This window comes from Rattus norvegicus, chromosome 13, assembly GCF_021556685.1.
Source record: "Rattus norvegicus strain SHRSP/BbbUtx chromosome 13, alternate assembly SHRSP_T2T, whole genome shotgun sequence".
Classification (NCBI taxonomy): domain Eukaryota; kingdom Metazoa; phylum Chordata; class Mammalia; order Rodentia; family Muridae; genus Rattus; species Rattus norvegicus.
Window position 1 is genome coordinate 102,716,258 of NC_141546.1, and position 17,324 is coordinate 102,733,581.

A 17,324-nucleotide genomic window follows, 5' to 3' on the forward strand; every position below is an offset into this window, starting at 1 on the left:
AGAGAGACAGAGACAGGCAGGGACAGAGAGACAGAGACACTGAGAGATACAGAGACACAGAGACAGATACACAGAGAGACAGAGGCACAGAGAGAAAGTCAGATAGACAGAGATACAGATACAGAGACAGACATACAGAAACCCATAGAGAAAAAGAAAAAGAGACACACAGACAGACAGAGATACAGAGACAAAGATAGGCAGACAGAGACAGGGAGACAGATACACAGAGAGACAGAGGCCCAAAGAGAGACAGATAAGCAGAGAAAGAGACACAGAGAGAGATGGAGACAGAGACAGAGACAGATGAGAGAGAATGAATAAAGTCTCCATATTATTTTGACCATCTCTCCTAACACACAAACACCCCCCAACCCCCTTGAGGCATAATCTTTGCAGGGAGGCCGCTGGCTTTAGACTCCGGGTAGACAACGCCATGCGTGGATTTCAACCACCAGTCTAAAAGTGCACCGGAAATGAGTGGGTAATGAGAGCAGAGCAGCCAGGTCTTTAATTGAATTAAAAGCTGGGTGACATCAGTGCAGACACCTGTCCAATTACAGACAGGCCAAGGTGTTTACCGTTGCTGTACAAGCCATTCGAAGATGACAGAAATCTTTCCGCCCACAGATTAGCATAATGAAGGAGAACAGATTACAGTGGATGCTCGCCAAACACGGAGCTTGGCAGCTGGGGGTGGGTGGGGGGAGGGAGAGGAGTCTGCTAAAGAACGGAAATAGAAGCACAGGCCTTCTCCAGGATGCTGCCATCTTGCTTTGGTTTCAAATTTTGGCCGGCAGAGCATTTGTGCTTGCAGACATTTAGCCAAAAATTAGCCATAAAATCTCAATGGCAAAGCCACCTCCTCTGCTCTCCCGCCTCTCCATGCTTGGGCTCTGTGAGAGGTGCAGCAGCCTGCATAGCTAATGTTAGCCCCACAGGAGTTTTCTCCAAGGGGGTCATGCTGTCTCCAGCTGTTCATACTCCTCTTTGCCTCTTTGGGGATTTGAGGTGAGAGGAAAGGAAAGAAGGATGTTGGTGGTATCAACTAGTGTTGGAGGTACTCATCTGTCTTTGAAAAGATACAGTCTGGGGCGGGCGTATTAGTAATGAGCCAGGAGCAATGAACGAAATATCTGCTTTTATTAAACCATGGTGTGTGTGTGTGTGTGTGTGTGTGTGTGTGTGTGTGCGCGCGCGCGCGTGCGCGCACGCACAGATGCTTATACGAGTACAGTGTGTGTGTGTGCAGGCCAGAGGACCACCTCACCTGTCCTTCCTCAGGTACTGTGTCAACACAGGATCTCTAACTGTCCTGGAGTTAGCAATGTAGGCTCATCTGGCTAGCCTGTAAGCCCCTAGAATTCACCTGTCTCCATCTCCCCAGCCCTATAATTACCAGGTCTGTCTCCACACCTGATTTGGTTTTGAGTTGGTCTATTTGGGGTTTGGTCCCTGAAGGAGTGCTGGGCCTCGAACTCAGGTTCTCGTGCTTCTGTGGCCACTAGCCATAGCATCACCAGGGAGGATACTGAGAACATCAGGAGCCTGGAAAAGAAGTGGACTGACATGGTCTCTGCAGTCACTGACCTGGGAGTCATTGTGAAGGACATTGATGTTGTAGCTTCTCTCAATATGAGCTCTCCTGGGCCAGTCTCTCAGTCTCTCCAGAGAAGACATTTGGAGCCTTATACAGAAGGGGGGATCTTAAATTCCTCCCTACCTGGACAGGCTTCTTTCCCTTAAACAAAGTTCCTGTCCCACCCTTCACTTGGGCTTTGCAGAGACTGCACTTGACTGGAAACTCCCTTGGTGTGGTTTGTCAGGACATCTCAATGCCAGGCATTAATGCACAATGCATTATCGCTTAGAGTGAGAGTCGGGGCCCTGCTGGGGCTGGCAACTCAGGTCCACACGCTGGCGCTCCCAGGCTTGGTGTGCCACTCACACTTTTAAGACATCGATAATGCTTGCTTATGTTTATTGAATGCTATGTCAGTGGTGCCTCCTTCCATTATCAAGAAAGACCAGCAGGCTTTCTGACACAGCTGGGGCCATTTCTGACTTCACGGAGTTTTGTGGCTAGGAGGAAGTTTGAGAAGTCACTTGCCTGCCCGATGAATGGGACAATCTCAAACTGAATTGAGTTCTCAGGGTTGTCCCTCACAAGGACATCCACCCCAACTCACTTAAAGTTCATAGTGTTGGAATCTATTTCTTTGTCCTCACAGAGAGTTAGCCCAGTTCTCTGTGGGCACACTTTCTTTTCCTCTAGAGTCCTTTATAACCCTGTCTGCTCTGTAATTCTCTGTATTATTTTTAAAATCTGATATTCAAGCAAATTTTTGTAATTGTCCCATATCAATTTGCCTTTGCCTAAAGGCCCCCTATTCTGGTATGATTTGACTGTCAATAGAACAGCCTAGATTCATCTGACAGAAAAGTCCCAGATAAAGAACTCTCTAGATCAGACTGCCCTGTAGGCATGAGTCTGGGGACTCGCCTTGATTGCTAATTGATATTGGACAGCTACGCCCACTATGGGTGGTGTAATTCCCAGGCAAGTGGTCATGGACTACGCAAGAATTCTAGCAAAGTGGAAGCTGGCCTTCAAACCAGCTAGCCAAGAGCATCCTTTCTGGTGGCCGCTGTACTTCTTTGACTGAGAAGTGAGTTTGGTTGGAGGTCTCTATAGAAAAGCATGTTGGATAGAATAGTAAACAGAGCTCCCTTCAAGTTCTTGCCTTGACCTCAACCCTTGCCTTCTCTCAATGATGGACCATGCCCTTGAAGCAGAAGCCGAATAAAACCACCCTATCCCTAACTTGCTTTTGGTCAGAGTGTGCCATTGTAGCAACAGAAACAAAACCAGAACTCCTCGTAGCATCTTAGACTCACAGGTCAGACCATGCAGATGCCTCCCTGCACACAGCATGCCTGAAAACACCCTGCTTCCGCATGAATCTGTGCATGGCTACTGTCCATGTAGTCCTGGTAGTCTTCTAAAAATAGGGTAGCTTCTCAATCACCTTTGCTAGAGGCTGAAAGACAAAGCATTGATTGATAATTTCTGATGATAGATTATCAGGATAGCACTATTTTTCTCTGGAGGCAAACAGTCTAAGTGTTTACCTTAGACTTCTAGGGATTCATTTAAGGATCAGGGAGGCTGTATTCAAGATGGGCTACTTGCTGGGGGCCAGAGAGAAGCTATTTTACTTCCTTTGTTAATTGCACAACTTTTTATAGGCATCGACTTTAATGTTCTCCAACTGGAGCAAAGGGAATCAGATATGTGTCCCAGACAGGAGGACAGATATGTGTCCCAGACAGGAGGACAGTCACAGACATAGCCAGTTCTTCCTCATGACTCATGATTAATAGTGACCAGTCAAGAAGGGAGAAAGCATGGGATGGTCAGTCACCCTAGGCATCTTTCTGAACTTCCGAGTCTGAAAGTTATTTAGCCACTTTGACAGACACTTGGCCTCTTGAAAATGCAATGCAATGGGTAAATCCCCCTTGGACCTAGGAAAGAATCACCACTCCAACCTAGAAAGGGATAACGCATTTTTTAAAAGCGTGATGTAGAAGTCATGCAAACTTTGCACTAGGGATCCAAGGCTGGCAAACCCCCAAAATTCAGCTCTCTTCTCCTCTCTGTCTTTGCTCTCTATTCTCTGTACTGTATCTTCGTTTCTTGGTATTTACTATTTTCTCACCCGCTTGAAAGAGGAAACACAAATGCTTTGATAAATGGCCCAAGGAATGATCTGGTTTCTCTCCACGGTCCTTTAAAGTCTCTAAACTTTTCTAGGAAATATAACACAATTTGGCAAACCTCTCCTCCAGAGCAGAAAGCTGGAAAAAGTATTTTGCTGAGAGGTTAAAATGACCATCCTTCAAAGTTTTCTTTAATTAAATAGGCCTCCCTTAACCCTGGACTGGAGTGTGTATCTTATACATCCTCATGTCTACATACTTTAATGACTTTAGGGAAACTTCACTGCTATATGATGAGCTTCTTCAGTAAAGAGAAAGCTTAGGGGAAGAATATCATGGTACATTCATGTTCTGCTTAGCCTTGTCAACTTGGCTGAACTTAGAGTCTTCTGAGAGGTAATCCTTGATTGAGGAATTACCTAAATCAGTTTGGCCTATGGGCAAGTCTAATGGGGTCTGTCTTGGTTACTAGGTGATGTATTGATATAAGAGGACCCAGTCCACTGTGGGCAGCACCATTCCCTGGGAAGAGGGTCTAGGTCTATAGAAGAAAGCTAGCCAATCATTTACCTGCATGACCCAGCAGGCAGTTTGCTCTCTTCCACAGCTTTTGCTTTGAATTTCTGCCCTGTCTTCTATCAATGATAGATTGTGACCTTTAAGTTAAAATAAATCATTCGTCCTGTGAAAAGCTTTTGATCACAGCAACAGGATGGAACTAGAGCAACATATATGCAAAGAGACTTATTTACTGGAAACAAGCTAGTCTTAGCAGAAACACTGAAGCTCACTTAGTGACAGTCCTTGTAATCCTCTCTGACTATGTAAACCTTTCCTGAGAAGCCAATAGAATGGCTGAAGTCCAACCACGGCACTTCAGCTGTGATTTGAAGGGAGATAATATATCAAGTAAAGAGTTTGTGCAAGGGCAGGCATCTGTGATTCTCTGTGATAATGTTTCCTTAATTCCTAACAGATATTCCTATAAAGCCTATTATATCACCAACCAGAATGCAAACGTGTGTCTTTCCTTAGTCAATATTGCTATGCCTACACTAATGATGTAGATGATGTCCATCTACCAGAGATTGCTTTTGTCAGGTGATCATCCATGAGCCTTATATCCCAGCATACCTTGCTCATGTTGATAATACAAATGTCACTCTCTGAGGCCTGTCTCACTTCCTATTGGTACTATTCAAATTCAGTCACATAAGCTGTAGTGGCTTTGGACACTCACAGTCGAGTTGCGCTTCCCAACAAGAAAGATGAGTCAAAAATGTCATAAAGCTAAAATTGCCAAGACTCATGTATGGTGATGATTTTTTTTCATTTTGACACTAGAATTTGTGTATCATAATAGTGGAACTAAGAAATTGGGAGCTAGAGAGTTGGGGAGATGGCTCAGTGGGTAAAGATCTCACCACAACAAGTCAGAGGACCTGAGTTCAGACTCCCTGCACCCAGGTAAAGGTCCGTAAGATGTGGCAGTCCATCTGTGTTCGATCGGAGTGCTCAGAAGGTAAGAATGGGGTCCTGAAAGGCAAACAGGTTAACTAGCCTAGCAGAGTCAGCAAGCTATTGGTACAAGTAAGAGGCCTTGCTTTGCTCCGTTAGGTGAAGAGAGATAGACGTCTGATGTGACTTCTGGCCTCCACATACACTCACAGACATGCAGGTACCTGATTCCATACATACACAGGTGAGCGATGGGATGGAGACATGGCTCAGTGGTTAAAACCACATGGTGCTCTTATGGAGGAGCCTAGTTAAATTCCCAGCACCCAGGTTGGATCTCTCCCAACAGCCTGTAATGCCATCTTCAAAGGACCCAGTGCCATCTGGCCTCCACAGACACTCACACACATGTAAGCGTAACCCCAGGCAGAAACATGCATAACCACAATTGAAAAGAAACATACGTCTTTATAAAAGAAAATAGGGAGCTAGAGCCGGAGGAGCAGATCTGTGACGTAACAATTACATAGGACTTACATCCCAAGGGACCAAAACGAAAGCAGTGCACAAGCCATGTTATCTGTGGATTGAGGGAGAGCGAGTGGAATCTACCTTTAGGAAGACAGGTGAAGGCGTCCACCCTAGGTGGGACAGCAGGGCCGGCCAGTGGGGCATTGAAAAATCTGCATAGGTTTTGAGGGGAGGCTTGATAGATTAGCAAGATCCAGAAAAAGAAGACTTGAAGAGCCAGGCTGGTTAAACAGCAGGCTCTTAAATGTGTCCTTGGAGGAATCAGAGCCAAACAAGGAAAGAAGCAAACTGTCTGAAATTAAACAGCTCAGGGCACCGGGGTTGCAGAGAGAGCCCATGTCCAGTATGTACAGAGAATCTATGAACCTGGTTTACTTGGTTTTGTATTTAAGAGACAATGACTTATCTTTGAAAGACTGAAGTCATTCACAGGCAAAGGAGGCAGGCGCTGGGTTGCAACCATATCATGAGTTACATTAAAGCCATTCTACATTAGCGTCCTCTGCACACAAATACAGACAACCAAACACACATACACAAACATGAATACACACACAAACACACACATATATGCACACAAATATATACACATGCAAATACATATACATACATGCAACCATATCACGAGTTACACTAAAGCCATTTTACATTAGCATCCTCTGCACACAGAGCTACGACGGGGCCGCTATGTGCCTCAACTGCTATTCTCATTAGTAAACTTTTAAGGTAAATATTACACTATCCCACCACATAGACCACTCCTGGGGCCTTTCCTTCAAGAGAGATTATTATTCGTGTAGATATGAGAATACTAAGGCACTGAGGCCTGGTTAGGCCCACGGAATTTATAAGGTACCCCAACCTAAGCTGCTGTGTACTTGCTATATGATAAGGAGACTGTGTGATTGGGTTAGCTCAAGTGGGATGAGAGGCCACTTCTTGAGAATTTGGAACTCAGGATATAAGTCATAAGTACTGGGACATGCGAGAGCAAATGGCGGTACCAATGGCAGGAGGAGGAAATGGCAGTACCAATGGCAGGAGGAGGAAAAGGAGAGGTTGCACCACAAAGTAGTGTGTGTGTGTGTGTGTGTGTGTGTGTGTGTGTGTGTGTGTGTGTGTTTATATGTGTGTGTGCATGCATGCGCTAGCTCACTCTCTTGCTGTTTTTGGCCATAAACTGAGGTATTTCCCAATAGAAGTACTACAGGGATCTCTATAGTCACTGACAGGAAGACTGGGGACAAGCTCCTAGGTGAGGACGAGATGAGAAAGCAAATGGCAGCTCACCGTCTTTGTTCATTCCTTCTTCTCGCTCTTTCCAGTCATTAAACTCTCTACTGGGGAGGACAAAGACACATGCACATCTGTTAAAATCTGTACTAGAGTTGGGCTGGGGAGATACTCAGCAGAAGCACACGTTTGTAATCCCAGTACAGGCAAGGCAGAGACAGGATGAGTTTTGAGGCTCATTGACCAGAGAGACTCTAACCTAATAGGCAAGTTCCAGGTAAATGAGAAATTTTTTTCTCAAAAAACAAGATAAGAACAGGTGAAAACGATACCCAAGATTGACCTCCAGCTTTCACAAGCATGTGCACATGTGCATACATACACACACACACACAAACACACACATACACACACAAACACACATACCCATATGGATGCATACATACACGAATACAGACAACCAAACACATATACACACACATGAATACACACACAAACACACATATATATGCACACAAATATATACACATGCAAATACACACAACCAAACATATACACAAACACATAAATAAACATAAAATATGTATACACATATGAATACACACAAGCAAAGACACAAACACACACAAATATGCACACGAATACATACAAACACACAAATACATATACACACACATACACACAACAAAACACACACAAACACACACACACACACCCATGTGAATACAGACATACACAAATACAGACAACCAAACACATGCACAAACACATGAACACACACAGGAATACATACACACACAACCAAACACATATCTACATATACATTCACAAGTAATAAAGTATTTAAAGGGTGACATCTCTCGCCAGTGTTGCTCCTTGGAGCACTAATGTATTGTCTGTTTTACTGAAGGCTTAGTCAGTGGAGGATAACAAAGACCAGACTACCTTTTTAGTAAGAGTGGTAACAATCTACCATTTGAATCAAAGCTTGCCCTAAGAACATTCAGTGGGAGAGACCAGAGCAAATGCATAAACTATGTGTTTGTTGTGTCTTCAATCCATCAGACTCACTGAGGAGAGAGTTTCTTCTTGGTTATATGAGTAGACAAAAGGTGTTTCAGGACTATGGAAACTTTCGATTGCGGAACAAATCTTCGCACATCGTCTGCAAAGCCAGGTTAATTCAACCCTCCCTGTGCAGTGCTTCCACTGGAGACAGGTGTCTTAATTAAATAAACTAATAATTTCGCAAGTAGAAGTAGAAAAGCATAATTATCCAATTTACTAATTGTTCCGTTGTGTGAATTTGCATACTTTTCCTGCCTACCACACAAACAGTTTGTCTCAGTGTATCCTAGCACAGGAATAATGGAACCCCTCCTGGGAGGAGCGTTCTCTAACGTGTGCTAACAAACTGCACATGGGGATTCCTAGGTAAACACAGGCAAAAAGTGCCAGGGTCGAGCAAATGGAGCCATTTTTGTTTCTGTGGGAGGTTCGGGCCCTGTAATGAAGCATTATGCAGGAATGGGTGCTTGGCATCAGAAGCATAAATACTGTGTTAGTGCTGTCTTGGCAGTGAAGGGATGTGCTCATGAGTTTCCCTCTTCACCACTAAGTGAGGGAAAAAACGAAAGCTATGCATTGTGGTTCTCTGTCTGTCTCTGTCTCTGTGCCCTTTTCTCTTTCTCTGTATCCCACCCTTTTCTCTCACATACAAGCTAGCAAACATATAAACCTTTCATGCCTCCCTTTTACCCTAGGCATACTGACAGGACTGCATCCCTTCCACAGCTACGCAGTAACCCTGACTGCTTGTTCTCGGGCGGGCTGCACCGAGAGCTCACGTGCACTGAGCATCTCCACTCCACAAGAAGGTAAAGTAATTTCAAAGGTCTTGACTTCCACATTTCAGTCATGAATAATAAAATAGGAGAAGAGCTAAATGCTGCGAGGCCATTTGCTGGAAAACCCGACCTAATTTGATGACAAAGTGCATTGCCAGGCCATAATTGCTCCCATTTTTTGGGGGGGGTGCGAAAATGAATCAAACTCCATAGCCTTTAATGACATGCATCTTTAATAGCTGTAATGCAGATTAATGGGCTTTTTAATTGCTGTTACATTGTTCATGCAAGAGCCTTGTCATTAATATGGAGCATCTGAAAGATTAATGAAAGCTTCCTCATTTTACTACGGCTCAGAAGTAAATCTAGAGACAGTCTGACTAAAAAGAATTGATTGTATGGCACAGTATGAAATTGAGAATCAAACGGTTGATTTCCATGGTCTCTTTTAACGGCTAAACACCGGCATGGGCAACAAGGACTTCGGGAAGACAGAGAGCCTCCACGTGCCAACCGAGGCACGGTGAATCCCCGCTCCTTTCCTCCCACTCGAGTCTCTTTCCCGTTGTTCTTGGGATGTGCAAACTGTTGGTCTAAATTAATGTTTCAGAAAACATGGGCGAGGGCGGGCAGCAGTGGGGAAGAGAAAACACCTCAGGACTCCAGAAGTTAGAAGCTTTGCTCAAGCATTCAAACCTCCTCCTCAAGAGACACCGGCTCTTGGAACGCTGAGGGGCTGCACTTCCTCTTGCTATCTCCTCACACTGCCTAGTAGGAAAGGCATTTACACTGGAAAGCTTGGTCTTCAGGGCAAAAGGGCAAAAGTTAGTCTGCAAGGTAGCGCTCTCTCTCTCTTTCTTTCTCTCTCTCTCTCTCTCTCGCTCTCGCTCTCGCTCTCACTCTCACTCTTGCTCTCTAACTTTCTCTCTTGCTCTCTTTCTCCTCTCATGCTTTCACTCTCTCTTTAGCTCACTCTTTCTCTCTCTTGCTTTCTCCTGCTCTTACTCCCTCTCCCTCTCTCTTGCTCTCTTGCACTCTTGCTCTCTCACTCTCGCTTTCTCTGTCTTTGTTGCTTTGCTCTCTCTTGCTCTTTCACCTTCTCTCATGCTCTCTCTAGCTCACTTTTGCTCTCTAGCTCTCTCTCTCTTGCTCTCTCTAGCTCTCTCTCTACTTCTCTCTCCTTACTCTCTCTCTCCTTCTTGCACTCTCTCTCTTTCATTCTCCCTCACCCTCTCTTCCTCTTTTCCTCTATCTCTCTTCTTCTGCTTCTTCTCCTCCTCCCTCCCCCATGCATGCTTCCCTAAAATCTCCTTTCTTTATCTCCTTTTACCTCTCTTTGCAAACCCCATTTGCATAGGAAAGGTGTTAGAAGAGAGAAGGTGAGAGGCAGTCAGAAGCTGGTATGATGGCATGAGGAAAGAGGATTTTGTGACATCCGTCTTGAGACCCTCTATTCTGCTTCATGCTTGCTCTGGAACAGACTCCACCTCCCCACTGCCACCCCCACCCCACCACTGCACTGTCAGAGGCACAGTAGCCCTGTCTACTCTACTGAAGTGGTATTACTCCTCTCAGGTGGCATTGTGCCTTCTGGGGCACAGCGTTATCACCCCATTTTATAGTCAGTTCCACCAGCCCTCATCTGGGAAGTTTCTGGTTGCTTCCTCTTCATCTACTTGTGTAGACTTTGCCTGGTATCCCTCATGCCTGCCTTGCCTCCGTCCCACCAAGGGATTGGCCACTCATCTAGTGCAATTCCTTTGTCTTGAGGTGAGCAATTCCTTTGTCTTGAGGTGAGCAATTATAGCAATGGCTTTTCCAAGGAGCCAAGTCTAATAGGGAGAATGTTGTTTCTGTTTCTGCTTCGTTTTTTTTTTAATTTTCCGTGATTTCAATTCATTGGTTAGTAGGTAAATAAATTCTTTTCAACAGTTACAGTGCAGTTTCAATATACAATTGATCTAAGTGTCCGTTTCCTGGCCACTCCTGTAGTTGGAGAGATTTTAAAGCCTCATGGTTAGGAACTGCTCACCAGTGCTGCCCGAACCACTCCACAGGCTCGGCCCCAGGAGGACATGATGGGTTAACAATACTTTGATGAAGTAACACAAACGTCAGTCGTCAGTCGACTGAAGTAAAGAAGGGACTCCCCATCCATCACAGATGCAAATTCTCAGAAATTCAGGACAGTTATTTAGCGCCCTTCCTAAAGCAATTACTGACAAGCAGCCTGGGAGCCAGGGAACACCTCCATGCACGGGACTGCAGCTTTAGGCCATGATTTATTGGTCTGAGTCTGGAAAGTTTTACTTAAAAAAGTAAACTAAAATTAGACTCTGTTTCATCCTCCTCAGCACCCCAAGAGGTTCAGGCACCAGTCGCCGAGGCCCTTCCCAATTCCCTGTCATTCTTCTGGAGTCCACCCAGACAAGCAAATGGAATTATTACACAGTACTCCCTATACATGGATGGGAGGCTGGTCTACACCGGCAAGGGACAGAACTACACAGTCACAGGTGGGCCTTCTGTCACCATCAGGTAATAGATTCATAACTGTCCTTTCTAGATGACCACTGCATCTGTTTTTCCGAATCAGGTGAGTGAGTTTTGTCTCCTCGGGGCTTCAAGGGAGCTTTGGGACTGTATTAGCCCAGACGTTTCTGGATCCCACACACCATGTGTTTGAATCTGAGTGCCAGTGTGGCCCTATGCACATGAGTCTGTGAGCTGACTGAATTGGTGATGTCTTTAAACATCTCCATGGTCACATGGCCAGCTATTTGAAAATATGCATTGCTGGCATGGAGAATAATTTGAAGACGAAGAAGGATGTCTTGGCATGGCTCAAATCTCAAACCATTTGAGACAAAATATGTATCATAGGGCCAGATTATCTGACACAAGAGCAACATGAAATTGCCAAAAAGCTTTCTAAATGCCAGAGGCTCACGATGAGTGCCATCTGGTCTTTGCGTTCGTTGTGTTTGGGGTGCTCGGTGTTTACCCAGACTAGTCATGTGGTTATATTGTTGCGTTGCTGTGTTAGACTATGGGGAGGTAGTATTACTCAAATGTTGATTGATTCAAAAGCTGAGATACTGTGTGTTCGTGAAAGGTTATAGCGAGTTCCAGTCAAAGTTAGAGTTAACCATTCAAGGGTTCACTCATTCTCATGAAAGCCGGGCACTACGATGGCAGAGGTAAGAGTGTGCTCCTGGTGTTCCTGACTTTCGGGGACATGTTCAGACCCCAGCATAAAGGATTGCTGGGCAGTTGTATTCTCCTTTCTATATATTTTTCTCCTCTTTAGTCTGAGAACATATAGTGGACAAGAACTGTGCCCTTTGTATTTCATTCGGGATTAGATGGACATCTGTGATCCATTTCCCAAGGTAGACATGGTCTCCACTTTATAGGTCAGGAACCTGAGATACAGTAGGATCAAGGCTGCACAGCCAGTGAGGGACAGACATGGGTGCTGACCAGAACAGTCTAGCTAGCTGGTGTTCGAGGGCTTAAGTCATGCCTTCTCTGAGTCTTCAGGGAATCCATAGCAGGAAGGTGGTGGTTAACCTTCCCTGTCAGCTGGACTGGATGGAGGATCACCTCAGCGACACAGCACCGTGTGTCTCTGGGAAGGTCTTGCACAGAGACTTAGCTGAGAAAGGAACCGCTAGCCAAAATGTAGCATTGAAATGTGTTCCCAAGGCTCACACCCAAGGCTCAGTAAAAACAAAAAGCCAGATGGATACTGCCTTCCTCTGTTTCCTAATGGCCACAAGCTGCCCAACATCCCAGCTGTCATGCCCTCCCTGCAGAAATGACTTCACTACCGCCATCCGTGAGCTGAGACCAACCCTTTCTTCCTCCCCTAGTTAGGGTTTCTATTACTGTAAAGAGACTCCATGATCATGGCAGCTCTTAACAAAGAAAAATATTTATTGGGGCAGGCTCACAGTTTCAGAGGTTCAGTCCATCATCATCATGGCAGGAAGCATGGCAGTGTGCAGGCAGGCATGGTGCTGGAGAAGATGCTGAGAGGAACTATTTCATAAATGATGGTTCTTAAAGCACACCAGAGAACTCTGCACATGGAGTAATGGACAGAGTACTTTCTCAGGTTCAAAGTATATTGTTCATGAAAGGAAACCAAACATTCTGTCCATACAGGTTCGTGTCTTCACCCAGAAGAACCCTTCTTGTGATGCCTGAGAGGCCAAATATGTGTATAGCCCCCTGGGTGCATTTTTCAATTTTTTTTGTAGTGTTTTCCATTGTTTTGGATGATCACGTTTCTCATTCTAAGATGTGCATTCAAGAGGCTATGAACGTGTCTGCTTTGCTGTATAAACAAAACCTACTCCAGGCAGGACACCAACTCAGCAGTCGCAGGGGAGCAATCAAGGAGTCGCCTGACTCTCTGGGAGATAGGACATCAGCAAGGACTAGTTCAGTTGCTAAAGTGAGCTTAGGCTCTGGGTTCACTCCTCAGCCCCACCTCCACCAGGAGTCCCGGATACACCTGGCCTTCCGATATGCCTGACCTCCCAACACGCAGGGGACAGAAGCGGGAGTGCCAGAAGTTGAAGGTCATCGTGTTCAAGGCCATCGTCAGCTGAGCCTGAGACCGAGCTAGACTACAACTGATCCTGTTTCAAATGAAAAAGGAAGAGGACGCACCGAGGTGGAATTGCTGGAGAGTAGACATGCAGGGCCAGGAGATCCAGACAGGAGAAGAAGGCAGAATTGCAGCCATACACAAAGCATCTAAGACCCACGCACAACACAACCCAAACTGGTCACACAGAGTGCTTCAGCTCTATGGACCAGATTGGCACACAAGACACTGTAGGCTGCAAGTATTTCGCAGGTACACAGAGTTACCATCAGGTGACATTTTGCAAAGCCGAAAGAAAAGTCATGTGGCGAGGGAAGGGCTAAAGAGTCCATAGTAGTTTCCAGTACCACCTGCAAAACCATATGCAGTGCCTTCTATGAATTCTGGAATGACCGATGGACCTTCAGTGGAAGACTTCAGAAATGGTGTCACAGTGGACCAGAACAACAGGCGCCATATGTGTTCTGGATACCGCACTTTGTATGCTCAAAGCTGCCTTCCTTCTCCACTAACAAGTTCCCCAGTGGGGTCAGTGTGTCCAGTTTAAAGAACGGTATCTCCAGCATCATCGCTCATCAAATTTCTATAGCTTACTCACAGGTAGCTGCCCTCTGTGTTGCCACCACTGAATAGCTGAAGACAGGAAGCGTTCTGAGGTGCTACTGTTGTTCACTGTGGAGAGAACGATGAAGGGCAGGTTGGAAGGTGGACTTGAGTCTTCTGATCTTTGTTAAAATTTGTCAGCAGTTCTTTGAGAGTTTCGTATGCGCCTTGAGCTCCCTTCCCTCCTCCTTCCTGTTCCCCGATTCATCTTCTCTTCCTTACCCACCCAAATCTGGGGATCACCCTCTGTCTCCTTTATAAACTCTCAAAACCAGTTTTGACCTCCACCCATCAGAATGTGGTCGACTTACCAGAGCCCACACTCTGGAAGAAAAGCATCTTCCTCCTCCAGAAGCTATCGGCTGCCAAAGCTATGTGGCTTGGGGTGGGGTAGTGGGTCGAGCTCCTGTCTCGTCTGGCTTGGGCTCCCAGAGGCCTTGTGTGTGCTGTAGAAACCACCGTTATTTCACATGTGTGGCACCCTGCTGTGTCCAGACGACAGTTTCCTCATAGCCATCCTCCACCTCTGTCCATTAACTCTTTCTTTTCGTTTTTCTGAAATGATCCCTGAGCCTCTGCAGGACGGGTGGTGTATGTGTGTCCCTGTTAGAACCGAGTATTATGTAGTCTCTTGTTCTCTGTGCAAATCACCATCTGCTGCAGGAGAAGCTTCTCAGGGGCAACAAGAGATGCTCTGAGCTCTGGGTATAACCGTCCGTCCTTAGAAGTTGGTGTAATTCTCAGCAGTAAAAGGTTCCCCTAGAACTTGGACCTATCTAACCTCAGGCTCTTCACCTGACAATGCTAACAGGAAGCCGTTTTATCTTATGGTTTTGCATACTCTTGGCTCCATTCAAGAAACACACCTCATGACCAACAGTAGACACTGCTGTTGGGTCAAAGAATAAATGCTATCCAAAAGGAACCAAGGAGCAAATAGATGTCACTATGCCAATAGCTGACAAAATTGACTCCAAACAAAAACAACAAAAAGAAAAGGGAAAAAAATCAGTGGAGATGAGGAGGGATATTTCATATTTGTCTAATTTGATAGTAAGCAAAGATGAGGCCCAGTAAACCAAGTCCAATGTGGATCTGCATGGTCCCAGGGGTTGGGGGAGAGGTCCATGCTTTTCAAGTTATATACAGTTTGTTTTCACTTCCAGATAGAACAGGAGAAAGAACCTAATGGCAATCCCAGGACACCTGCATTTACCTTCTAAGCTGCACAGTAAATACCACTGTCTGGGAGTGACCTACATGATCGAAAGCTTCCCTCACAGAGGAGAGGCTAAGTCCAAGGTCCAGGTGTTAGCAGGTTTCCTTTGTCCTCAGATGTTTCTGCTTGCCATGAGGAAGACAGTCTTCTCACGTGTTCTCACTGGGCCCTTCCCTGCTTGCTGTCTCTTCTCCCAGTAGGGTCAGCAGTAACTTAATTAGGTTTGCAAGTCTGTGACCTCATTTAATAAAATTCTTGCCCCCAAATGCAGTCACGTTGGAGGGAAGATTTGTTCTGCATTTGTATAATTTTGGGTCCCTGCATACCGTCACATCCTTAATTAAAAAAAAAAAAGACAAAACACTGCAGAATACATTTTCAAAAAAAACTGGATGTAGTAATTTCATCTTATATGAGTACTATTTTACATGCCTGAATATATGTGTACCAGGTACATGCCTGGCATGTGAGGTCCTCAGAAGAGGAAGTTAGAGTCTCTGGAGCTGGACTAACAGCAAGCTCTCATGTGGGTGCTTGGAACTGAATCCAGGTCCTTTGAAAGAGCAACAAGTCCTCTTGACCACTGCGCCTTCTCTCTTGCACCCCATTTCAGAGTATTTTATCTAAGAGAGTTACATGAGCACATATAATCATGGAGACATTTGTCTTTTGTTGTAGATGTTAATGTGCTATGTTTTAAAGGGGGAACAAATGTGTTTAATACTGTTAACGTTTCTGACAATTTCACACTTCTGTTCACTGACCTCATACCCACCCCCTCTGCATGAGCTGGCGGCTTCTCTCCCACCCTCGACTTTTATGTCTTTCTTTCGGTGTTTCACTTTTACAAACAGGTTGCCTCTACACTGTCCCCTGGTTTCCAGACAATTCATCAGTGCTGAATATTGTTTTCAAATCATGTTTATTTTTACTAACAAAAAATGTTTGATAATTTTGTTCATGTGTAACTTCTGGTCCCATCAACTGCATTTCTGGGCAATTATTATATTAATAATTTATTTGTATTAATTAATATAATTTATCATTTTAATTATTATTGTATTTTACTTCAAAAATATTTAATTACTCTTGATGAGTAAAAACATTTATAGGACAAGAAAATTTTTGAAATTTTACTAAGGACAATGATTCATCACATCTTGGCCACAGTCAAGGGTGCTTTAAACTCCTTTGCTTTCTACTCCATTAAAAGCTTCCTCTGTAGCACGATGCAGTGGCCTGTCCTAACTGGTCAAAGTGTCCAAGTCTCTCCCCACTCCTCCACTTGTCCATGGCTTCTCTTAACGTCTGCAGTTGAGCAGGCAACCCCCTAACATGCGTAGGGAATGGGCATAGCTGGCAAGGGAGATTGGGGTTGAAGCAGGGCATCCCATCCAATAGCCACTTAGCCTCTGGGTGCTCTGAATTCTTTTCTTCTTCGCCTTAAATATGAAGCATTAAAAGTCAGAGGCACCGCTGCTTCTTGGGTCAGTACAAACTATATTTAAAAATGCGCACAGTTCAAGTTTTTGCCTTGCATGGGCCATAAGCTTGTAGTACACTGGGTCAGCTCTGACACTGAAAAATGAATCCAGTTAGGGAACCTCCCGAAGGCTGTTGATGTTGGCTATAATAAATAGCACACACTTTAAGTCAAACTTTTTCATTCCATATTCAAAGGTAATGGATTTTTCGTAACCATAGTAACCTTGGTGTATTTCTGGATAAATACATGAGGTATATACATTCTGGTTTTATTTTTGAATATAAACTACCACATTATGTATTACTAATAATATGAAAAATAGGATGTAGGTTAGTGTAATGACAGCTTAAACTAGTATGCATTTTTCTTCAGCAAAAAATAAATATTTATCAAAAGTAAGGGTTCAATTAATTTCCCCCCAGTTTTGTGGTATTCTGGTGGTGCCATTTATCTTTCCTGCAAGATATCCATTAATCTCTTATTTCTGTCCCGTGACAGATTTTCTAAAGAATTTTGAGTTAAAGGCAATTGTCCTTTTAAAACTTCTGATTAAAAGCATTATCAAAAGATTGAAGAACCTATGCTGATAACACCAGCAGGGCTACA

The 17,324-nt window shown here is 44.6% G+C and overlaps 1 protein-coding gene across 1 annotated transcript in view; it reads left to right on the forward strand.

Annotated features, from left to right (window-relative positions):
• Ush2a (usherin) overlaps positions 1 to 17,324 on the forward strand; it is a 666,484-nt gene that overhangs the window by 286,242 nt on the left and 362,918 nt on the right. Inside the window, exons 30-31 of the mRNA NM_001302219.1 lie at positions 8,709 to 8,822; positions 11,147 to 11,308. Of these exons, the coding sequence (NP_001289148.1) occupies positions 8,709 to 8,822; positions 11,147 to 11,308 (276 nt within the window). The remainder of the gene's footprint in view (positions 1 to 8,708; positions 8,823 to 11,146; positions 11,309 to 17,324) is intronic.